Here is a 25,513-nt window from a genome sequence, read left to right as displayed (position 1 = left end):
ATGTATAATGCAAATGAAGAGACATCAACATTTTCTCTATTCAGTCCTATGGACATTTGAAGAAATGTTTGGGCCTCAACCGGAACGTTATAAAGGGAAAGGAACCTCTTAAGGGATGTAATGTAAATTGCAAGAACCTCCCCAAGGATCAAAGCCCATGCCATCTCTAAACTTTTTCAAAATACTTAGTCAATATAATATTGTCTCAAAGGGACTTAGGCAACATCAACTTCGCTTTCTCTGCACTTTATTTTAGTAAAGACTCCATTTCTTTGTTAAAAAATTCAACATTTGTCTCTTAGGAATGATGACCAGCTGTCACACTGTTTACCTGCCAAAATAGATGAATACAGAATGTCAACTGTGGGCTCTTTTGATTTAATAGAAGCTGCAAATTCACATCATTCATTATTTGAAGAAAATAAGAAAACAAGATTGGCACTTAAGAAAAAATGTGTATCTTCTTGGGAACTAAATGGCTGTTAAACCATTGGGAGCTGGTTTCAAAACCAGAAGGGTTTAATGGGATGATAGTTTCAGAAAGAAACTGCTGCTTGTAAGGATCTATTGTGAAATGCAATTAAGCAGCTTCCACTGTAATTCCTTACAATTCCCCTTGGAATAGAATTGCCTGTAAATTGGAAATCTCATTCAGAGAGCACATTACATGGGCTAGTGTATTCTGCAAAGATAAAGGCAAATTATGAAGCTGAGTTAAGGGAACCTTAGATTCCCATTGCCTCCGTTATACCTGACAAAGTGCTTGATGCTGACACTGGGTGACATGAATGTCCTAGCTATCCCAGTGCCCTCATCCTTCACTTTGATGAGCTATACAATGTCAATATTGGCGACCACGCTCTGGAAGTGGTTCAAGAGTTCACCTACCTAGGCTCAACTATCACCAGTAACCTGTCTCTAGATGCAGAAATCAACAAGCGCATGGGTAAGGCTTCCACTGCTATGTCCAGACTGGCCAAGAGAGTGTGGGAAAATGGCGCACTGACACGGAACACAAAAGTCCGAGTGTATCAGGCCTGTGTCCTCAGTACCTTGCTCTACGGCAGCGAGGCCTGGACAACGTATGCCAGCCAAGAGCGACGTCTCAATTCATTCCATCTTCGCTGCCTTCGGAGAATACTTGGCATCAGGTGGCAGGACTATATCTCCAACACAGAAGTCCTTGAAGCGGCCAACACCCCCAGCTTATACACACTACTGAGTCAGCGGCGCTTGAGATGGCTTGGCCATGTGAGCCGCATGGAAGATGGCAGGATCCCCAAAGACACATTGTACAGCGAGCTCGCCACTGGTATCAGACCCACCGGCCATCCATGTCTCCGTTATAAAGACGTCTGCAAACGTGACATGAAATCATGTGACATTGATCACAAGTCGTGGGAGTCAGTTGCCAGCATTCGCCAGAGCTGGCGGGCAGCCATAAAGACAGGGCTAAATTGTGGCGAGTCGAAGAGACTTAGTAGTTGGCAGGAAAAAAGACAGAGGCGCAAGGGGAGAGCCAACTGTGCAACAGCCCCAACAAACAAATTTCTCTGCAGCACCTGTGGAAGAGCCTGTCACTCCAGAATTGGCCTTTATAGCCACTCCAGGCGCTGCTTCACAAACCACTGACCACCTCCAGGCGCGTATCCATTGTCTCTCGAGATAAGGAGGCCCAAAAGAAAAAAGAGAAAAAAAAGAAAGAAGAACAATGTCTTAAATTAGCCTGAACCTCAGAAAAGGGGCTTTTGTGTGCAAGAGCTGAGCTGCCAGTACTAATCGTGCTTCTTTTCGGAGGTGCCATCTACAGGATGAGATGTTAATCTGTGGCCCTGGCTGCTCTTTCAGGTGGATGTAAAAAACAATCCTACAGCACTATTTCCAAGAGCAGGGGAGTTTTCCCCCAATGTCTTGGACAATATTTATCCCTCAACCAACATCACTAACAGAGACGATTTGGTCAATGTTACATTGCTGTTTGTGGGAGATAGATGGGTGCAAATTGGCTTCTGTGTTTCCTACACCGCAACAGTGACTACACTGCAAAAATACTTCATTGGCTGCGAAGCAGCTTGGGACATCCTGAGCATGTGAAAGGCTCTTAACAAAATGCAAGTAAAAAACAGATGAAAAAAAACTTCACATCTTCTTGAGTTACTACATTTTTGTTTTAAAAAAAGGAGTAGAGTATAACTGATTCTAGAGCACCAGACTGGTAACAACAAAGTGCGTCACTATCCAAATCTAATTAATCACAGGAACAATCTCTCAAACATACCAATAAAAGTTACAATATTGTACGTGCCATTATTGAGCATGATCCAATAACAAGCCTGTCTGAGATACTGGCTCCGTGAAACCATGCTGAAAGTTTGATTGAAATCCGGTAGAGTGCTTTCGAGCTATTGCATTCACAGACAGACAGACGACACTGATTACAATACCTCCTTCCCTCTCAGGTTGGAAGCAATTAACTATTGCTCGTTTACAGCTCCCAGAAAGAATTCTCCGGAGTCTGCAACTTCATTGGCATTCCACTTAGATTGGAGACAGGACATTGAGAGCCATAGTTTCGGTTATTTCCACTTGTTCCATTTGTTGTTGTTTAGCACAAGACCACAACCAGAAACACACATTTGGAATGCAGCGCACATGTAGAATTTGGCCCACAGTGGGTTTGTTATATTTCACTCAGTGTCCATTCTGAAGACTCAGAAACACTTTGTTGGCTGGGGGCAACAGACTAGTAATCACTTTGTTTTCACTCCTGTTCCTACTGGCTCCATATTCAGATATGTACAGTTTAATGCGTTACTCTGTTAGTTGCAGCCTGCACTGGGCACTTTATGGACTATCTGTTAGGCCTCACATAGACCTGGCTTCCCTGCATGCAGCCGGTGCCCTCAGAGCAAACCAATCTTGCACTGGGGCCTCAAGCAGGCATTCAGTCCCTTATTTGCATCGGGAAGGGCTTTAGCAATATGGCAGTCAACACACTTCCAGCTAGTAATGAGCATGCATTTCCTGTCCACCACGCTAGAGGTTTAGGAGGCTTTTAGTGCGTGTTTTCAGGCACTGAGCAGCCTATTTCTAGGCCTTACTGTCCACAGCTTCTTGAAAACAAAATTCGAGTCCCAGTATTGGGACACTTGGGCCTCACTGTTCAAGTGCAGAGATTATAACCTGCACACCCTGCCCCCTACGCCCCATGCATCCCATCCAGAAAATGGGTGCACCCAAATTTCTAGGCCAGAGAGTCTTCCTGCAAATCTTCTGTCAGTACTCTCATCAAACAACATCATTAGATGTATCACAATAACCCCACTACCTGTAAGGACAGTAAACAGTGCTACCTATGACTGGTCAATGCTAAATGCCAGATACTTCCAGAAAGGCCAATGGCTTTGGGTGGAAAGAGGGGAGTGGAATTGAACAACTTAAGGATAAGGGTTGGACCCTCGATGGAGAAAATGCCATCAAAACATGGATGAGCTAAGCCTTGAATTAGCCAATAGGCATCCTCAACCTGTCGGGGTGATGCAACCACAGTACGGAACAAGTTAACAAAAGAGTAACTATGGGCAGTCCCAAATACAATACCAGGAATCAAGACGCTGCATTAGGTGTGGAGGATAGAAGCTCCAATCATGATCAACAGTAAAGAACAATTAAGTAGTCAATGTACATTTTATAAATTACAATAAGGGCATTTAGTTTATAAGGTGCTCTATTTACGCCATATACTAAAATGTCAAAACTGAAAAATCCCATAAAGACTTGATTATCCCCTCTCCCCCACACTGGTCCCATGCCAACACCATTCAAACCATATTGTGGACTAAGTATGCAGTCTTCAGTAAAAGATCTGAAAAAAACTTCAAAAATATTAACTACAGCACACACCAAAGATGGAATGCATTAAATTAACAGAATTAGCTGCTAAAAAGGTTTATTAATACTGCTAACGTAATTGCGATAGCTGATGTCAATGTTAAACAGGTGGGGGCGGGTGGAGGGAGTGGGGGGAAAGAGAGAGAGAGAGAGAGAGAGAGAGAGAGAGAGAGAGAGAGAGAGAGAGAGAGAGAGAAACAAAAGGAAACCGAGTTTAACAAAGGATGAGAACTTTATGAAAGACAGGGGGGGTGGGGGGGTGCAGAATGACTGCATGAATGTGACAGAAATCCTGACAAGCAGACTGCAATGGAGCAGGAAAAAAGACATTTGCAAAAACTAAGAGAAGCACATTAGAACAGGGTGAAAAATACTTCTTCAATAGTTCATAAATGAAAATAAAAGAAAGGAACCAAGTCTACAAAGTGAGGCATGTAGTGGAGACTGAACATTTTGTTACATTAACTCACAATAAGTGCACCAGATCTGAAAAGGTTGCGATGAAATGCCAACTGCCTAATTTGCAGATCACATATATAATACTATTCTCTAGTATTAAAGAGCATGAGAGGCAGAGGGAGAGAAAGAGCACGAGAGGGGAAGAGGATGATGCATTTATATAGCACCTTTCACAAACTCAGGATGCCCCAGATCACTTTACAGCCAACAAAGTACTTTTGAGGGGTAGTAACTGTTGTAAGGCAGGAAACATTGACAGATGACTTGCGTTGGATCAGTTGTCCATATAAACTCCAACTTTTACGATGCAAACACAAGAACTCAAGCTTCAAGCTACACCAGACCTGAAGGGGCCTGGCTCGAACAGACACGAGGGCTGAAAGGATTACTCCTATTCTTGTGTTGGGTCACCAAGCCCTGCTTATGAGCCAAGTAAATGTTGGCACTAACTCTATTGAGGTGATAATTCCACAGTGACAGCTGTCTGTCTAGCCCAGAAAAACAGATGTCAGTGTGAGCCATAGGTCTCCAACAGCAAAGGCCTGCATCTGAATGCACACTTCAAACAATGAGCATGCAGCCATGACATCAGATACTATACATCCTGTTGCTTAGTAACCAGTGAACACTCTTTAGCATCTGATGCTTATACATTGCATATTAGGAAAACTATTTGCCCAATAAACCTTCAAAACTGGAGCTAATGTTTCTCACAAGCCAGCATATGAACTGTTATTAATGCACCAGTAGCGCTCAGCCAAATGCACGAGAAGCAAAGATGAGTGTAGGAACTAAATTCCAATTTCTTTGTGCTCGGCTGTACTACCTCAGCCTCCACGTTCCACCCTCAAGGGACACAGAAAGGAAAGCCCGTACATATCTGCATTACTTGGTCTCACAAGATTTGCACATAGCAGCTAGAATAAGTGTACCTGAAGAACAAGCTTTTAAAAGTAGTTGAACAAATTGCGCAAGAGAATGCATTTATATTGTACAAGTAGAACAGATACATCAACAGCCAGTTATCCATTTAAAAAAAACCTGGCATAGTAAAATGACAAGAATCAGTTACACTGCAGGAGGTTTAATTTTTATGTGACTCGTTTCTGATATATACTCCATATCTATCATAAGGCATTAGATCAATAGCATAGCACATAAATAATAGATTCCAACTGTTTTGAAAAAACTGAATTACATTTAATTAAGAAAACTTTTTCTCTTGAAATAAGTGAATTATGAAAGTTTCACATTTGTTCAAAACATTTGCTGTTTTCTGAGAATGAAGCTTCTCAACTTGCCCACAGAACTGAGCTGATCAGCTGATAGCATGTAATTCTGTACCAGATGGGCCAATCGAAGGGTGAACAACAGAGAACTATTCTTTCTTATGCCCTGCTTCCTCCCCTCCTCTCTTGAAAATGCTAACTTGTGCTGTGTTCAGTTCAACAGGCACTTGCAGGAAGGGAGGCAGATAGAAAGCAGAAAATTACAGGCCAGTTAGCTCAACACATGTCTTAGAGAAAATGTTAGAAGCTAGTATTAAAGACATTATATTGTGGCATTTAGAAAAATTCAAGGTAATCAGGCAGAGGCAACATGGTTTTGCAAAAGGGAAATCATGTTTAACCAATTTATTGGAGTTCTTTGAGGGAGTTACATGTGCTGTGGATAAAGGGGAACTGGTGGATGTTTCCAGAAGGCATTTGATAAGGTGCCACATCAAAGGTTATTGCAGAAAATAAAAGCTCATGGTGTAGGGGGCAACATACTGGCATGAATAGAAGATTGGCTAGCTAACAGGAAACAGAGTAGGTATAAATGGGTCATTTTCTGGTTGGCAAGATGTAACAAATGCCAGAGAGATCTGTGCTGGGGCCTCAACTTTTTACAATTTATATAAATGACTTGAATGAAGGGACCGAAGGTATGGTTGCCAAATTTGCTGATGATACAAAGATAGGAAGGAAAGTAACTTGTGAAGAGGACATAAGGGGGCTACAAAGGGATATAGATAGGTAAGATAGCAGTGAGCAAAGTCCTGGCAAAAGTGGGGAAGTGTGAAATTGTCCACTTTGGCAGGAAGAATAAAAAAGCATATTATCTAAATGGTGAGAGATTGCAGAGCTCGGAGATGCAGAGGGATCTGGGTGTCCTAGTGCATGAATCGCAAAAGGTTAGTATGCAGGTACAGCACATAATTAGGAAAGCTAATAGAATGTTATTGTTTATTGCGAGGGGAATTGAATACAAAAGTAGGGAGGTTATGGTTCAGCTATACAGGGCATTGGTGAGAACACATTTGGAATACTGTGCACAGTACTGGTCTCCTTATTTAAGGAAGGATGTAAATGCATTGGAGGCAGTACAGAGAAGATTTACTGGACTAATACCTGGAATGGACGGGCAGTCTTACGAGGAAAGATTGGACAGGCTAGGCTTGTATCCATTGGAATTTAGAAGAGTACAGTGGGCGGCGCAGTGGTTAGCACCGCAGCCTCACAGCTCCAGGGACCCGGGTTCGATTCTGGGTACTGCCTGTGCGGAGTTTGCAAGTTCTCCCTGTGTCTGCGTGGGTTTCCTCCGGGTGCTCCGGTTTCCGCCCACATGCCAAAGACTTGCAGGTTGATAGGTTAATTGGCCATTAAAAATTGCTCCTAGTATAGGTAGGTGGTAGGGAAATATATAGGGACAGGTGAGGATGTGATAGGAATATGGGATTAGTGTAGGATTAGTATAAATGGGTGGTTGATGGTTGGCACAGACTCGGTGGGCCGAAGGGCCTGTTTCAGTGCTGTATCTCTAAACTAAAATAAAGTAAGAGGCGACATGATTGAAACATATAAGATCCTGAGGGGTCTTGACAGGATGGATGTGGAAAGGATGTTTCCCCTTGTGGGAGAATCTCGAACTAGGAGTCATTTTTAAAAAATAAGGGGTGCCCATTTAAGACAGAGATGAGGAGAAATTGTTTCTCTCAGATGGTCATGAGTCTTTGGAATTCTCTTCCTCAAAAGAAGCAGAGTCTTTGAATATTTTTAAGGCAAAGGTAGATAGATTCTTGATAAGCAAGGGAGTGGAAGGTTATCGGGGGGTAGGTGAAAATGTGGAGTAATCAGTTCAGCCATGAACTTATTGAAAGGCGGAGCAGGCTCAAAGGGCCGAGTGGCCTACTCCTGCTCCTAATTTATATGTTCGTATGTTCAACCCTTCACCCAACAAAAGTTATTCTTCACATTAGCCCAAGTGGCAGCAAGCTTCTCAACCACAGCAGGCGTCATAATCCTGTGTTGGTCTCCATTACTAGGACTACATTCAGGGAACAACCAGATAAAGATCAAAAGCACAATCCCAAGCTGATTTTCACTTTCCCATTGCAGCAATACTGAGGCCATCTGGAATGCCCCAATTGAGCACAAGAGTGCATCACTGCACTTCCCTGTAGTCTCTGGCTCGGCAGCACACCACATAACACTTTTATCCTGCAAAGTCATCTGGGTAACTAACTGTAAACTCTTCCTTAAATGTTCCAAGGATTATCGACATCTTCTAAATTACTCCAGTTGAAGGCTAGAGATATTCACCTTATTAAAAATCTTTTATCTGTATGAATGTGTATCTACGTCACGTATTGTAGGCTCCCTCAGGGTTCATATCAGCTGCATGGTCAGCTGGAACCAATGATCATCATGGACCAACCAGATTAAAAGCTATATAATAACAAAGTTGGCACATATGGCTGTAACACTTGCATTGACAAAACACCTTTTGCACTGTAAAACATCCCAAGTGCCTAACAGGAGCATTCTCAAACAAAATCTGACACCAAGCCACATAAGGAGATAATAAGGTAGATGGCCAAAAGATTGGTCAAAGGGTAGGTTTTAAAGGAGCATCTTCTAGCAGAGAAGATTCGGGAGCGAACTCCACATCAACCTCTCTGGTGTTTTTGGACTCCGCAGGGCCTTTTCCTCAGTCTCTTCACTCTCAATGCAACCACTGCTCCCATACCCAGCATTAGCCTCTGTGTCCACCTGAGGTGCACCCATTCTCCTCTCCACCCCATAACAAACCTGATGCATCCATTCCTGCCCCCAGGGAATGCCCTAGATTCCCATAAAGAGCTTCTGGCCCAACCACCATATCTTCTACTCTGGTTCTTCAACTTTAACCTGAACATAGCCTCACCCTGGCATCAAGCTGGACCCACCACCCCTATGGTATTTATCCACTGCTCTCAGCCCAAGAGACCCGCACCTCCTTTCCCAGACATTCACCGAGGAGCCAACTCCAATCTTGCCCACAAAACCTCCAGCATATCCCACCAGTCTTCACATTTACACAGTCACACAGTTATATTTAAAATTCTATAAAGAATCTTACAGCACAGAGGGAGGTCATTTGGCCCATCCTACTCTTGGAAAGAGCTATCCAATTAGTCCCACTCTCCTTTTTCCCCATAACCTGCCAAACTTTTCCTTTCCAAGTATATATGCAATTCCCTTTTGAAAGTTTCTATTGAATCTGCTTCCACCACCCTTTCAGGCAGTGCATTCCAGATCGTAACATAACACGTGTAAAATAAATGCCTCATCTTCCTCTGGTACATTTTGTCAATTATCTTAAATCTGTGTCCTCTGGTTAGCAACACTCCTGCCAATGGAAATTATTCCTCCTCATTTATTCTTCAATCAAAACCCTTCATAATTTTGAACATCTTTATTAAATCTCCTCTTAACCTTCTCTGCTCTAAGGAGATCAATCCCAGCTTCTCCAGCCTCTCCACATAACTGAAGTCCACACACACACACACACACACACAAACATATTTTTATATAGTAATAATTTTAAAAGTCATTTCCAATTGGATATTTTAAAAGATTTATGTCCAATATGTATTTCTAATAGAATTGTATCAAATTACATCCGATATATTTAGATTTATAGCTGCATGTAGTTGCACAATTACAAGAATTCTATTTGTGTTATATACTGTATATTGCCCATGTTTTTCATTCTATTCCATTTCTAATTATATAACATGCTCGAGAAACAGATGAGAGAGATTTATTTATGTAACTGTGATATGCAAGAACAAATTTATGTCTTTATTTTCCTCTGCAGTCAATTAGAAGCATATGATAAATTTAAATTCTCCTTTTAATTTTTCATCCTTAAATTATTTGAGAGGGAGTCAGTAAAATACCAAGTGAGATGGAAGTCTAAGAGTCATGCAGGGTTCCGCTGTGAGCTGAGTGAATTATTAGAAATTACACTATGTAATATTAGCGCATGAACATTATGCAATTATATGAATTTATTCTATACATTTTTTCAAAAAAACTTGTTATTGCAAGTATCATTTCTAGGCTTGGGTAATCCAATATTCTATGCAGTGTGTTTTGTTCATCCATGGATATGATTACAGCCAATGACTGCCTGTGGAAAGATCCACAATAGGGTTCAGATAAATTCACAAAGCTGCCTTTACCCTTGAAAACTTCCAGTCTAAAATGCAACAAACAAAAAAGCAATTCTCTTTTCAAATCCATCTGCAACAGTTAAATCCAATCAATTACAAATCTGCTTTCACATTGAGATGAGCAAGTTGGGACACTTTGTTCCCATCAGACTTGAAATTTGAAACTTTTCATATTACACTCTTGGTTATCATGCTTAATAATAAAAAAAAAACTTGCATTTATGTAGCAGCTTTAATAATTTCAGGTCATCCCAAAGCGTGTTACAGCCAATAAAGTACTTTTCAAAGTGTAGTCACTGTTGTAATGCAGGAATGTAGCAGCCAATTTACACACAGCAAGCTCCCATAAACAGCAATGAAAATTGTACTCAGAATACTGAAAAGCAGGTGGTATGAAACAATTTCACTAATTATGACTGCTCAATAGAATTCTACACGTGTTACAATAAAAACTTTTCAGTAAACAAATTGATGTAAAATATTACACAGTGACTATATTTCATTGGCTGTAAAGCACTTTGGGACATCCTGAGGTCAAGAAAGGCAAGTAAGTTCTTTAAAATCACTCTGTCGTACTGTAAAAAGATGCTGATAGGCTAGTACCATAAAAAAACTGATATGAAAACACATCTGTTGGAGAGTTGCCACGCTCAAAGTATTCAGTGTACATTAAGCAATTTGTGCACCCTGTCCACAATTCTAGCCCTTCTATGCAAATAGTTCTCTTCAGGTTTGCAATAAATGCTCTCTGACAGGATGAAAGGGGTCTGTACCTATACAGATAGCAGAATACTTCCAGACAGCCCCGATGGTTGGCTTACCACAGGATATTTCCACATAACCCTCAGTTCACCCTCTCCCCCTCAAAAAATACAGTGCCTTGAATAAGCAACATCAAGAATTTAATCTTAAGATACAAAATTGAGAGACAGATAGGCTAAGAATGTGCCTGATATACTCTGACCCATTCACCATCCCTACTCCAAATGAAAAAACACTGCAGAATATTCTAACTGTATTACAACTATTAAATCGAGAGGGAAAGCACACACACACAAAAATTAAATAGCAGGATGTGGATGTGGAATTTCCTCTATATGGGTGGGTAGAAGGGAAAAGGGGGAGGGGGGGAAAGAGTTCAAACAATAACCAACACTGGCAGAACAGATCACACAATGTGATAACCAGCAACTTAAAAAAAAATAACAAAAAGTTTATAGTTAGTTGGGAGGAAATACATTCTTTAATTAAAAAAAAAAATCTGAGAGTACAATTCCAAAAATACCAACAATTGGAAATCTGCCTTCAGTGCAGTGGAGAGAAAAAAAAATGTTTTTGAACAGGGAAGGAAATTAAAAAGCAGCCACATCCCAGATTTTTAAAATGAAAATAATAATGCGAAGTGAGTTATTTGAAAAGTAAGTTAAAGAGACAGTGGCCGAGTGACAGGCAGCCTGGGAGTTGACTGGCTCTGTCAGGGAGAGCCCAGCCCTCGCTCCCAGTGTCAATGCCGCCGCCCGATACATTGTTTCAACCGCTGCACTGTATCGAGTTGGAGTTTAGTTACAGTAAACATTGCCTCCTCCGCTCCCCGGCTTCTCCCCGAGTTCAGTCAGCCCCCCTTGTGTGGGTGGAAAATGCCCCCTTCCTCCAGCCGCTCTACCTGTCCCGCGGATCGATCCAGCTCGTCTGCCGGGTGTTGTGATCGATGTAGAAGACCCTGCCATCGAAATCGCGGGCTTCCTCCCAGCCATTGGGCAGTGGCAGTGGCAGCTCCCCGCTCGACCTCCTCCTCGGCATCGCTCCCTTCTCACTCCCCTAACACATTCCCCCGAAAGAGCGGCACTGAACCCTGGACAGATAGCTCCCAAAGCGGCCGGCTCCACTCTCATGGCTCTCTACCTCTGCTCCTCCATGTTGCGTCGCTGTTGGGCCGGGATCGCTGCCTTATTCCTTATTGGTATGGCTATTTGCATAAAACTTTTTTTTTCTCTCTCTCCCTCTGAGGTGATTAATTATTAATATATACCAGAGCGAGCCAATCCCAAACCGGGCAAAAGCTTCAATTCAATTAGATTTAAAAAAAATATTTTCCCCTCACATTCAGAAGGAATAGGTCCAAGTTGTGATGAAAACGTTTTGATTTGCACTTTTTTTTTTGCGGGAGAATGGCCTTTGCAAAAGCCATGTAGTCGCTTGGAATTTGTCCTGCCTGGAAAGAAACTCTGGGCTTTCAGGCCAGTTGGAAAAGGGGAAACCAGGAATATCGCCATTTGGCTCTTTATTGCCTTTTTTTTTACAGGACGCTAAAGAAAAGCTGCTTTAATGCTGCCTTATTTATACAGCTTGAGATATTGTGGCTGTGGAATTGGTTTTATAATCCAAGCTGACACTCCAGTGCAGTACTGAGGGAGTGGTGCAGTGTCAGAGGTGCCACCTTTCAGCCCTCTTTCCCCTCTCCTAGGTGGACAGCAAAGACCCCCAGCACTATTTTGAAGAAAAACAGGGAAGTTATCCTGTGTTCTGGGCCAATATTTATCCCTCAAACAACATCACCAAAAACAGATGATCTGGTCATTTATCTCATTGCTGTTTGTGGGACCTTGCTGTGCAGTTACCGATCTGCTCAATCGCACCCTCACCTCCACCTTTGCTGCCTTTGTCCCCATTAAAACCATTACACTCTGTCATCCTAGTCTTTCCCCTTGGTACAGCCCTCATCTCCACTCCCTTAAGTCCAAGGGACACAGACTTGAATGTCTATGGAGGACAACAGGTTTAACCGTTCATCGCCAGATCTGGCTGGGCTGCATAAAGCCTCTCTGCTCTCCTCTGTCAAAACAGTTCACTATTCCAGAATCATCCTGGAATGCAAAGACAAACTGCCACACCCCCAACAACATCCTAGGCTTCTCTTCACTACAAAGCTTCTTCTTTAACCAGTCTCACCTGTCTCCTCTATTCTCACCTCCAGAAGCAAATACGATGAGCTCGTGAACTTCTATGTCACAACCATTGAGACCATCCATTCGTATCCTCTGCTGCTTCCCTCCCTTCACCTAGTTCACCAGGCCAAACTTCCCCAAAGATTCCCCACAACCCTAACCCTGAACTTGTTTTTCCCTCTATTTTCTCTCCTATCTCTCCTACTGCCCTCGCCAAGCTCATCTTGCCTATGAGATCCAGTTCCTGCTCTCTAGTCCCAATTCCCACCAAACTGCTGACCACCTAACATCCCCTCCTGGCCCGCATGTTAGCTGATATTGTTAACAGTTCCCACTCCTCAGATAAAGTCTCCCTTTCCTTTGAATCACCTCTGTCCTCAAAAAACACTGACCCCGCCCATCCTTGCAATTTACTACCACATCTCCAGCCTCCCTTTCCTCTCCAAAATCCTTGAACATGTTGTCATCTTCCATTTCCATCTCTATCTTTCCCAGAACTCTATATCTGAATCTCACCCCTCTCAGGTTTCTGCCCCTGCCATAGTATGAAAACAGCCTTATCAAAGTTATCAAATCCTATGTGACTGTGAACATGGTAAACTGTTCCTCCTCATCTTTCTCGACCTATCTGCAGATTTTGACACAGTTGATCACACCATCCTTCTTCAACACCTCTCTTCTGTCATCTAGCTGGGTGGAACTGCACTCTCCTTGCTCCCTTATATATCCAGTCATAGCCAGAGAATCCCTTGCAATGGCTTCTCTTCCTGCTCCTGCAATGTTACCTCTGCAGTCCCCTTAGAATCTATCCTTGGCCCAGTTCTGTTTCCCATGTACATGCTGACCCTTGGCAACATCACCCAAAAGCACAACATTAGGTTCCACATGTAGGCTGACAACACCCAGCTGTACCATTATTTTTCTTTCCTTCTTGGGAGATGAGCATTTCTGGCAAGGCCAGCATTTATTACCCATGCTTAATTGTCTCTCTCTCTCTCCGTCTTCCCCTCCCCTCTCTCTGCCCGTCTCTCTCTGACCCCCCTCTCTCTATATCCCCCCCTTCCCTTTCCCTCTCTCTCCCCTTCCTTCCCCTCTCCATATCTCCCCTCACCTCTCTCCTATTCTCTCACTCTCTCTCCCCACCACCCCTCCCCCCTCCACTCCCCTCTCTCTCTCTCTGACAGTTACAGAGAGCGGGAACTCTCCCCAGAGCAGCTTTGTGATTGGTCAGTTTTTTAAAAAATTCACAGCCCTCAGTTTAATTTTCACAGCTGACAGGCGCTGGGAGCGGGAACAGTGGCTTCCAAACTCAGGACAAGTTCGGGGTTTTCGACAGGCTTTTAAAAGAAAAGGAACCCGCCGGAAAACCCCGAACTTGTCCTGAGTTCGGAAGCTGCTGTTCCCGCTCCCAGCACCTGTCAGTTGTGAAACTGATGGCTGTGATTTTTTTTTTAAAACTGACCAATCACAAAGCTGCTCTGGGGAGAGTTCCCGCTCTGGTTGGTCTGGTCTGGAAAGACGTCAATGGGAAATTTCACATTCCTGAAATTACCAGTCACGGATCGCAAAATTTTTACCATGGACACTAGTGTCCGTATACGGACACATTGCCGAACCCTATTTGCCACACAATTTCAGAGGGCAGTAAAGAGTCAACCACATTGCTGTGGATCTGGAGTCATGTATAGGCCAGACTGGGTAAAGATGATAGATTTTCTCCTTTGAACCAGATGTTTTTTTTTAAACAACAATCTAGTAGTTTCATGATTATTAAATACTAGCATTTTCTTCCAGATGTATTAATTGAATTTAAATTCCCCCAGCTGCTGTGGTGAGATTTGATCTCTGTCACCAGAGCATTAGTCTATGCTGCTGGATTACTCATCCAGTAGCATTACCACTATGCTACCAACCCCCCCTACCTCACTAACACCACTGTGAACAGCTCTACTATCTCTGATTCATCACACTATTTGTCCAACATCCAGTATTGGATGAGCAAAAATTTCCTCCAATTAAATATTGGGAAGACAGAAGCCAATGTCTTCAGTTCCAGCCACAAACTCCATTCCCTCGCCACTGACTCCATCCCTCTCCCTGGCAACTGTCTGGCGCCGAGCCAAACCATTCACAACCTTGGTGTGATATTTGACCCTGAGGCAAGCATTCAACCACAAGTCCTTTCCATCACCAAGACTGCCTACTTCCAACTCAGTTGCATCACCTGTCTCAGCTTATTGCTGCTAATACCCTCATCCATGCCATTGTTACCATTGGACTTGACTATTACAATGCTCTCCTGGCCAACCTCCCTGCATAACACCCTACATAAGCTTAACTACGACTGTCCCTGTCCTAACTTGCACCAAGTCCTGTTCATCCATCATCCCTGTGCTCGCTGACCTACATTGGCTCCTGGTCCACCAACTCATTAATTAAAAAATTCTGATCCTTGTCTTCAAATCCATCCATGATCTCGCCCACTCCCTATCTCTGTAACCTCTTCCAGCCCTACAACCCTCTGATCTCCATGCTCCTTCAATTCTGGCCTCTCGCGTATCCCCGATTTTAATCCTTCCATTGGCGGCCGTGCTTTCAGCTGTCTAAACCCTGCGCTCTGGAATTCCCTCCCTAAACCTTCTTGTTCTACTATGTTATCCTCCTTTAAAATCACAGAATCATAGAATGGCTACAGCATAGAAGGAGGCCTTTCGGCTCGTCAAGTCTGCGCCAGCTCTTTGCAAGAGAAATTCAGCTAGTCCCGCTCTCCTGCCCTTTCCCTGTAACCCTGCAAATGATGCTCCTTAAAACCTGCCCAGCTTTTGGTTATCTGTCCCAGTATCTCCTTAAGTGGCTCGTGTCAACCTTTGTTCAATAATGTTCCTATGAAAGGCCTTAGAACATTTGACTGCATTAAAGGCGCTATATAAATGCAAATCTTTCTTTTCATTATTAAATATAGCAGTTTTCTGACTTATTTTAACAACTGGACAGAATACAACCAATCCTGAAACACAATGAGATTTCATCCATACAATAGACAATCAGAATCTCAGGAAGTTTCAGAGCTTCATGCTACAGCAGCTTATATTGAGAATTTAGGTGCAAAGGCCAGCATGCTCAATTTGCGACCTCTATAGTTTTAATTCTTCAATGGACCTTTATATTTCCAAGGCTTTATTTTAAGAATATACAAAAGTTGGGAGCAAGAAGATACTATGATCACATCAAGGCCATCCATCCAGAGTCTGTGCAATGTTTCTGTTAAGTAAATTGCTTAAACATTTTTTAAATAATTCATGGGATGTGAGTGTTGCTGGCAAAGCCAGCATTTATTGGCCATCCCTAATTTCCCTTGAGAAGGTGCTGGTGAGCCGTCTTCTTGCACTGCTGTAGTCCAGGCGGGGTAGGTACACCCACTCAACTTTATCTATAACCTTAATTATTTTAAAAACTTATAGTATATCTTTCCTCAGCCTTTTTTCCGGCAAAAATCATTTTAATTTCTTGAGCCTTATGTAACTTAGGCTCAAAAGCCTGGAATCATCCTGATCACTCAGCTCTGAACCTTCATATCCGTTTTTATTGATAACCATCCCAGCCCATTCACATAATTGGTCTAAATCCCTCTGAAGATATTCAATCTTTTTTCTATCATCAGCGCTAAATAGCTTTGTGTAATCAGCAAATTTAATAATATTATTGTAACTACCCTCTTCTGTATCATTTGCAAATCACATCATTTGTGAACTGCAGGGGTCTCAGAAGAGATGCTCTGAGACTCTACTTGATACTTTTGCTTATAGGATCAGTTGCAGTTAGTTCTGTGCACTGCACTTCAAGAAGGATTTATTGGCCTTCGAGTGGGTGCAGGCCAGCCTCACCAGAATGGTATTTATTTATTTTATTTATTTAGAGATACAGCATTGAAACAGGCTCTTCAGCCCGAGTCTGTGCTGACCATCAACCACCCATTTATACTAATCCTACATTAATCCCACATTCTTACCACATCCCCACCTTCCCTCAATTCCCCTACTACCTACCTATACTAGGGGCAATTTACAATGGCCAATTTACCTATCAACCTGCAAGTCTTTGGCTGTGGGAGGAAACCGGAGCACCCGGCAGAAACCCAAGCGGTCACAGGGAGAACTTGCAACCTCCACACAGGCAGTACCCAGAATCAAACCTGGGTCGCTAGAGCTGTGAGGCTGCGGTGCTAACCACTGCGCCACTGTGCCGTACTGGGGCTAAAAAGGTTAATGTATGAGGACAAGTTGCATAGACTAAGCTTTTATTCCCTCAAGTAGAGATGATTAAGGGATGATATAACTGACAGATTTAAAATGTTGAAAGGATTTGATAGGGTAGATAGAGAGAAACTGTTTCATCTGGTGCAGAAGTCCAGAACAAGGGGACGTAATCTTAAAATTATAGCTCGGCCATTCAGGGCTGATGTCAGGATGCACTTCTGCGCACAGAGGTTAGTGGAAATCTGGAATTCATTCTTCCCCACACCACCCCCCCCCCCCCAACAAAAAAAATGCCAGTAATATTAGGTCACTTGAAAATTTCAAATTGAGATGGATAGATATTTGTTGGGCAAGGTTTTTAAGGGATATGGAACCAAGGCAGGTAAATGGAGCTAAGATACAGACCAGCCATGATCTAATTGAATAGTGGAACAGGCTCCAGGGGCTGAAAGACCTACTCCTGTTTCTAGGTTTCTATATTTGAGAGCTTCCCATAGAATGCTATTTGCTCTGTAGATACCAGGCGCATACCATACTTTACATAATTGGAAGTACACTTACTGTCCTCCCATGAATGCTGGAAATACTCAGCAGGTGGCAGCACTTGTGGAGAGAGAAGCAGAGTTAATAGGCAGAATTTTCCCAGCCCTTTGGATGCAGGATTGTGGGTGAGTGGGGTAGCAAAGTCCTGGAAATTGACATCCGATTGGGATCCTGACATAATCCTGCCCTTTTTTGGCTTTCCCTGGAGTAGGATTGAAGGCAAGCAGGGAACCCCTTGGATCTGTCAGGTAAGTAATGAAGAAGTTGTTTAGTTGTTAGGAAGCCTGTTATTATTAGGGTGATAGCACAGTGATAATGTTATTGAGCTAGTGATCCAGAGTGCCAGACTACTGCTCTAGAGATGTGAGTTCAAATCCCACCATAGCAGCTGTGTGAATTTAAATTCAATGAATTAATGAATCACAGAATTATTACAGCACAGAAGGAGGCCATTTGACCTGCTGTGTTTACATCAGCTCTCTGAAAGAGCAGTTCACCTTGCGCCCTTCTCCCTGTAGCCCTGCACATTCTTCCTTTTCAGATAACAATCCAGTTCCCTCCTGAATGTCTCTATTGCACCTGCCTCCACCACACTCTCAAGCAGTGCATTCCAGATCCTAACCACTCACTGCATGAAAAAGTTTTTCCTCGTCACTATTGCTGCTTTTGTTAATTACATTAAATCTGTGCCCTCTTGTTTTCAATCCCTCCACCATTGGGAACAGTTTTTCTCTGTCCAGCCCCCTCTTGATTTTGAACACCTCTATCAAATCTCCTCTCAACCTTCTTCTCCCACGAAAACAGTCCCAACTTCTCCAATCTATCCACGTAACTGAAGTTCCTCATCCCTGGAACCATTCTCGTGAACCTTTTCTGCACTCTCTCCAACGCCTACACATCTTTTCTAAAGTGTGGTGCCCAGTGTTCTTCTGAAGAACATATTTTTAAAAAAATGTTTTATGAAGATGAATGAATTTCAAGAAAGGTAGAAGTTTATTAATCTTAAACTCTAATCCGGTTAACGACTACGAATATGTGACGCGACCACACTAGCATGGATACGCGATAGACACACACACAGATAGAGACAGAAAAAGTAGAAGGAATAAAGGGGAAAAGCTTGAGGCAATATCTGGTAGTTACAGTCCTTTAAGTTCAACGTGGAGTCTTTGGTTGCCGGTAAGTCATGCAATTTGTTAGGGCCCAGTTCACGCTTCAACTTGTAGGAGTCTTTTCTCTCTTGATGTTTACATGTCTTCCATAGGTCCGGTGGCTTGGGAGAAAGTGTGAGAGAGAGAGAGAGAGGCTTCCTTGTTCCAGCTTCAGTTTCACACTGCCTTCTGAATTCAAACTGTCCTGTGGCTAGTTAAAAAAAACCTGGACCAGCCAGTAAGTCATGTGGCCAGTTGGTTTAACCAGTCCTGGCTCTGTGGATTGTATCATCTCAGCAGGGCCTGAAATGCACTTCCTTACACCTTCCATGTCTGGTGATCAAAATTCACTTGGGTTAATTGGAGCAGTGAATAGTCCTTTGTCTCCACAAGCAGCATCTCTTAGTATGCAAATGTTCTTCCAGCCCAGTGTCTGGTGATCTTCAAACAAGTCATTTCTTCACTCCAGCAACAGTTTAAAATCAATGTTCATATGACAAAATTAATATGCCTCATTCTTGGCAGGTGGGGTTGGCAGGATACTGGTCAATGACGAATGTACAACAGTATGCCAGGAGCAGCACCAGGCATAACTAAAAATAAGGTCCCAACCTGGTGAAGCTACAACTCAGGATTACATGCATGCTAAACAGTGGAAGCAGCATGCTATAGGTAGATCTAAGCGATCCCACAACCAATGATCAGATCAAAGCTTTGCAGTACTGCCACATCCAGTCATGAATGGTGGTGGACCATTAAACAACTAACCAGAGGAGGAGGCTCCAAAAATATCCCCATCCTCAATGATGGGGGATCCCTGCACTTCAGTGCAAAAGAGAAAGCTGAAACATTTGCAACAATTTCAGCCAGAAGTGCCAAGTGGATGATCCATTTCAGCATCTTCCAGAGGTCCCCAGCATCACAGCTGCCAGTCTTCAGACAATTCGATTCACTCAACATGATATCAAGAAATGGCTGAAGGCACTGGATACGGCAAAGGCTAGAGGCCCTGATAACATCCCAATAGTACTGAAGACTTGTGCTCCAGAACTTGCCACGCCCCTAGCCAAGCTGTTCCAGTACAGCTACAATGCTGGCATCTACCCAACAATATGGAAAATTGCCCAGGTATGTCCTATCCACAGAAAGCAGGACAAGTCCAACCCCATCAGTTTACTCTCAATCATCAGCAAAGTGATGGGAGGTGTTGTCTGCACTTACAAAGCAATAATCTGCTCACCGATGCTCAGGTTGGGTTCCGCCGGGGCCAAACATGGACAAAAGAGTGAATTCCAGAGGTGAGGTGAGAGTGCCTGCCCTTGACATCAAGGAGCCCTAGCAAAATTAAAGTCAATGGGAATCAGGGGGAAAACTCTCCACTGGTTGGAGTCATACCTAGCAAAAAAGATGGTTGTGCTTTTTGGAGGCCAATCATCTCAGCCCCATGCATCACGACAGGCATTCCTCAGGGTAGTATCCTAGGCCCAATCAACTTCAGCTGCTTTATCAATGACCTTCCCTCCAATATAAGGTCAAAAGTAGGAATGTTCACTGATGATTATACAGTGCTCAGTACTATTTGCAACTCTTCAGATACTGAAGCAGTCCGTGTCCACATGCAGCGAGAGCTGAACATCATTCAGACTTGGACTGATAAATGGCAAGTAACATCTGCACCACACAGGTGTCAGGCAATGACCATCTCAAACAAGAGAAAATCTAACCATCTTCCCTTGATGTTCAATGGCATTACCATCGCTGAATCCCCACCATCAACATTCTGGGGGTTACCATTGACCATAAACTTAACTGGAACAGCCATAAAAATACTGTGGCTACAAGGGGAGATCAGAGGCTGGGAATTCTACTGCAGGTAACTCACCTCCTGACTCCCCAAAGCCTGTCCACCATCTACAAGGTGCAGGTCAGGAGCGATGCCATTGTGATGGAATACTCTCCCCTTGCCTGGAGGAGTGCATCTCCAACAACACTCAAGAAGCTCCACACAATCCAGGATAAAGCAGCCCACTTGATTGGCACCCCATCCACAACCTTCAACATTCACTCCTTCCTTCACCAGCGCACAGTGGCAGCAGCGTGTACCATCTTCCAGATGCACTGCAGCAACTCACCATGCCTCCTTTGACAGCACCTTCCAAACCTGCAACCTCCTCCACCTAGAAGAACAAGGGCAACTGACACATGGGAACACCACCACCTGCAAGTTCCCCTCCAAGTCACACACCATCCTGACTTGGAACTATATCGCCGTTCCTTCACTATCTGTGGGTCAAAATCCTGGAACTCCCTTCCTAACAATATAGTGGGTGTACCTACACCACATGGACTGCAACAGTTCAAGAATGTGGCTCACCACCACCTTCTCAAGGGCAAATAGGGATGGACAATAAATGCTGGCCTTGCCAGTGATGCTCACATCCTAAGAACGAATTTTAAAAAACAGCTGTTTTTAACCCTCAATTCTGATTTCCCAACTAGGGAACCTGTTTGATCGATCTGTCAGCAACTCGCCAGCATCACCAAGATGAGTGCACAGCAGGAAGAGCTTCTTCAGTGAAACTGACAAGTTGGGGAGGCTTTGATCAGTTTCCCTGAAGCACTGCAGCCATGGCCATTGAGGGACTCCTGTTCAAAGCACTTCTCTCATAGTGCTTGCACTGCTTGACAGGTGTTTGCCACCTTCTTGCAAGTCACCAGCTGACTAGTGCTTCACTCACCTTCCGCTGCATTTCCCTGCTGCCAGCCTTCAGCATGGCATCAGAGCAGCTGATGCAGCTCCACCTTCCACCTCCAATGAGGGTCAAGAGCAGAGATCACACCACCGCCACTGTTCCAGCAGGAGCAACACCAGCAGCAGGTACCTTCTGCTCAACCAAATGCCGCTCCACAGGGAATATGAGATTGTCACCAAGATCCAGCTGGAAGGAGGCGAGACCCCCAACAGAGTCTACAGGCAGAGGATCAGCTGTCTCAACATGTCTGAACACCAGTGTTTTAAGAGGCTCAGGCTCTCATGGCAGGTCACTGCTGGAACAAGACCTCCTTACCAATGGAGCAGGTGGATATGCGTAGCTAATGGCCGACAAGGTGCCAGTTACTGGAGTGTTGGCTGCTTAGATGAAGATGTGTGTTGCATGCAGGGACAGGAATGAGTGAAGCTGTAAGGTGTGTTCCGAGAAATTTGCAGGAAAATGCTGTGAAAGTCAGAGTGCGGGGCTTGGCACCTGAAAGTTTTATGCCACTCACCTTTTCCGCCCACTTGAGGTCTTGGATCTTCTTGGTGCCCTGTCTCCAGGTTGGAGGGACCACAGGCCTGCTGCTGCCTTCCTCAGCCACTTCCAGCTATGCCTGTTTCATTGGAGAGGCTATCCTCCTCCTCCCGTCCTTAGGAAAAATCACCTCAGATCCTGCAGCAGGACCCCCTGGTAAGAGTGAGAGACCTGGGGAGCAGCTTTCCCAGGTCTCTTCTCCATTCCTGTGGTTGCTGCAGCCTCAAAAATCCAAGTGCTGGTAGCTTTTCTGACCTATGCCGTAGTCCCATTAATTAAAAATTCATTCCTTTGACAGAATGAACATGTCATCCTGCTTCCCCTTCCTAATTGGTCAAGGAGCCCAAAGGCAGGAGCTCTGGTAAAGAGCAACGGCCAGGCACACAATTCAGTGAGTCGATTTCCAGACCCAACAATGGTCCCACCATTCCAGCAGGGACTAAGGTGAAAAGATTCCATCCAATGTTTTAGGTCGATGAACCTTCATCGGAACAGTTCTGATGTAGGGCCATCAACCTGAAACGTTTGGCTGAATTTTCCGGCGGGTGTCAGGACCCCGATGTTGGGCCCATATGGGGGACCTGAGCCCGCCCATGTCATCAGCACGCCCACTGGCACAACCTTAAGGGAGGTGGCCTCCTAATTGGCCACTTCTGTGCTCGCCGTCTTATTAAGGATGGCGGGCAGGCTTCAGAGGCTGCAGGCCCAATCAAAGAACCCACAGCAATGTGAGGTTGGCAGCCCACTGGAAGAAGTGGGCACTGCTGAGGCAAGTAGGTAAGTGTGAGGGCACCTCAGCATGGAGGTACCCTGTGCTGTCTGCATTGGTTGGAAATTAAAGAGACCCAAAGCAAATAGGTCCATCAGGTTGGAGGGGAAATCCCTCCGAAGACCTATTCACAGAGAGGGCTGAGGGCTTTCATCCCCGCAGCCCCATCACTGGGGCATGGAGCCTTTGGCGCTGATGGCCTCCTTGCCAACCACGGGGAGACTGCTGTGATTAAGCTGGCAGTCTCTGCACACGGCAGGAGGCCGCTCCGACATGTTGGTAAAATACTGGCACCCGCGCAAAATGGTCCCTAAGTGGGGCTTTAATTGCACTAATTAGCTACCCACCTCCGTGGTGTGGGCAGTCGACTCTGTTCTCAATCCGCCCCTGGAAAGTCCCCGGAGGCAGGAATGCATTGGGGAGTAGTCCCGATGTGCGCAATCACCTCCCACCCACAACACTGTTATCCAGCCCCCTCACCTCCAAACCCAACTGCACTGGGCTTGGGAAGATCCAACCTGTTAACTCCATTTCTCTTTTCACTGGTGCCGCCTGAGCTGCTGAGTATTTCCAGCATTTTCTGTTTCTCTCCTGAGATTTCCACCATCCGCAGTATATTGTTCATGTACTGTCCTCCAGCTCTTTTGTATTTATAGAGATCTGAGAAAGAAAATTCCAAAGCATCACTAGTCTCCTTCTTTAAATCCTTGAGGAACAGGAGTAGGTGATTCAGCTCCTTGAACCTGTTCCGCTGTTCAATTAGATCAGGGTTGATCTAGAGCTCAACTCTAGACTTCGAGGATGTATTTCATCTGGCCCAGGACACTTCTGGAAATGTAATCCTTCTAATTTTTGCATTAATCATTCTTTAATAACTTTCTTGGCTAGAAAGCACTTTGGGACATCCTAAGGTTGTGAAAGGCATTATGTAACTGCATTCTTTCTTTGCTTAACCCCATTTTTACTAGGACTGAAGCTTGTCCACGGACCTACATGTGTGAAAACAGATGTCAGGAATCTGTTCACTATATCTGCCCATATCTGATCAGCACCTGTAATCATGTTATGGCAGAAAATAAAGTAAAATAGTATTTTAAAAATTGAAAACTGATTCATATATAATGTACACACCATGGGATCTTCGAGATCATCATTCTAGGATACAGGTGATGGTTATCAACCACCGCAGCTTTGTTGCCATGGCTTGTGATACCAGAGCTGGCGGGCAGCCATAAAGACAGGGCTAAATTGTGGCGAGTCGAAGAGACTTAGTAGTTGGCAGGAAAAAAGACAGAGGCGCAAGGGGAGAGCCAACTGTGCAACAGCCCCAACAAACAAATTTCTCTGCAGCACCTGTGGAAGAGCCTGTCACTCCAGAATTGGCCTTTATAGCCACTCCAGGCGCTGCTTCACAAACCACTGACCACCTCCAGGCGCGTATCCATTGTCTCTCGAGATAAGGAGGCCCAAAAGAAAGAAAAGAAAAGGTTGGATCACTGCCTGGTCAATCTCAAGTGTTCACTACTTTCTATGAATTGTTTGCATCACTACTTTCATTTCTAAAAATACTTGCCGTCATCAATATTTGATTAAAGATCTGTCAGTAAACTTTTTCATCCTTTCAGTTATACAGGGCATTGGTGAGACCACATCTGGATTACTGTGTACAGTATTGGTCTCCTTATTTAAGGAAGGATGTAAATGCATTGGAGGCAGTACAGAGAAGGTTTACTAGACTAATACCAGGAATGGGCGGGCTGTCTTATGAGGAAAGATTAGACAGGCTAGGCTTGTATCTGCTGGAATTTAGAAGAGTAAGAGGCGACATGATTGAAACATATAAGATCCTGAGGGGTCTTGACAGGGTGGATGTGGAAAGGATGTTTCCTCTTGTGGGAGAATCTCGAACTAGGGGTCACTGTTTAAAAATAAGGGGTCGTCAATTTAAGACAGAGATGAGGAGAAATTCTTTCTCTCAGAGGATCGTGAGTCTTTAGAATTCTCTTCCTCAAAAGGCAGTGGAAGCAGAGTCTTTGAATATTTTTAAGGCAGAGGTAGATAGATTCTTGATAAACACGGGGGGGGTGGAAGGTTACCGGAGGTAGGTGGAAATGTGGAGTAATCAGTTTAGCCATGAACATATTGAATGGCGGAGCAGGCTCGAAGGGCTGAGTGGCCTACTCCTACTCCTAATTCGTATGTTCGTATTTCACCTCTGAAAATGATTCTGTCATTTCATGACAATATAAAGAGAAGGAAGATTTGAAGCAGTATTTCTGTCAATTATATATTTATAAAAGTTATTGCATATGTTTAAAATATGATGATTCTGTATCAGCTATGAATCATTCTTTCGGCCCATTATATAGGACAGCATGAAGATTGAAAATAGGAGAGAAAATTAGATAACAACAACTTGCATTTATATAGTACCTTTAACATAGTAAAACTTCCCAAGGTAATTCACAGGATCATAATCAGACAAAACTTGCCACTGAGCCAAAGAAGAGGACATTAGTACAGGTAACCAAAAGCTTGGTCAAAGAGGTAGGTTTTATGGAGTATCTAAAAAGAGGAGAGGAAGGTGGAGAGGTTTACAGAGGGACTTCCAAAGCTTTGGGCCTTGTCGGTTGAAGGCGTGGCCATCAGTGGTGAGGTAAAGGAAATTGGGGATGCACACAGGTCAGCAATGGGGATATGGAAAGAAGTAGTAGTTAGATAATGTCA

The 25,513-nt window shown here is 43.9% G+C and overlaps 2 protein-coding genes across 8 annotated transcripts in view; one reads left to right on the top strand and one right to left on the bottom strand.

Annotated features, from left to right (window-relative positions):
• Nucleotides 1-11,785, bottom strand: part of wwc3 (WWC family member 3) — a 247,151-nt gene extending 235,366 nt beyond the window's left edge. Inside the window, exon 1 of the mRNA XM_068040348.1 lies at nt 11,496-11,785. Coding sequence (XP_067896449.1) covers nt 11,496-11,632 — 137 coding nt within the window. The 5' untranslated portion in view covers nt 11,633-11,785. The remainder of the gene's footprint in view (nt 1-11,495) is intronic.
• The window catches only part of LOC137374372 (putative claudin-24), a 149,227-nt gene that overhangs the window by 43,305 nt on the left and 80,409 nt on the right, over nt 1-25,513 (top strand). The window lies entirely within an intron of this gene.

This window comes from Heterodontus francisci, chromosome 10 (genome assembly GCF_036365525.1).
Source record: "Heterodontus francisci isolate sHetFra1 chromosome 10, sHetFra1.hap1, whole genome shotgun sequence".
Lineage (NCBI taxonomy): Eukaryota > Metazoa > Chordata > Chondrichthyes > Heterodontiformes > Heterodontidae > Heterodontus > Heterodontus francisci.
Note: the sequence above shows the minus strand (reverse complement) of the source record. Positions and strands in the feature narration are given on the sequence as shown.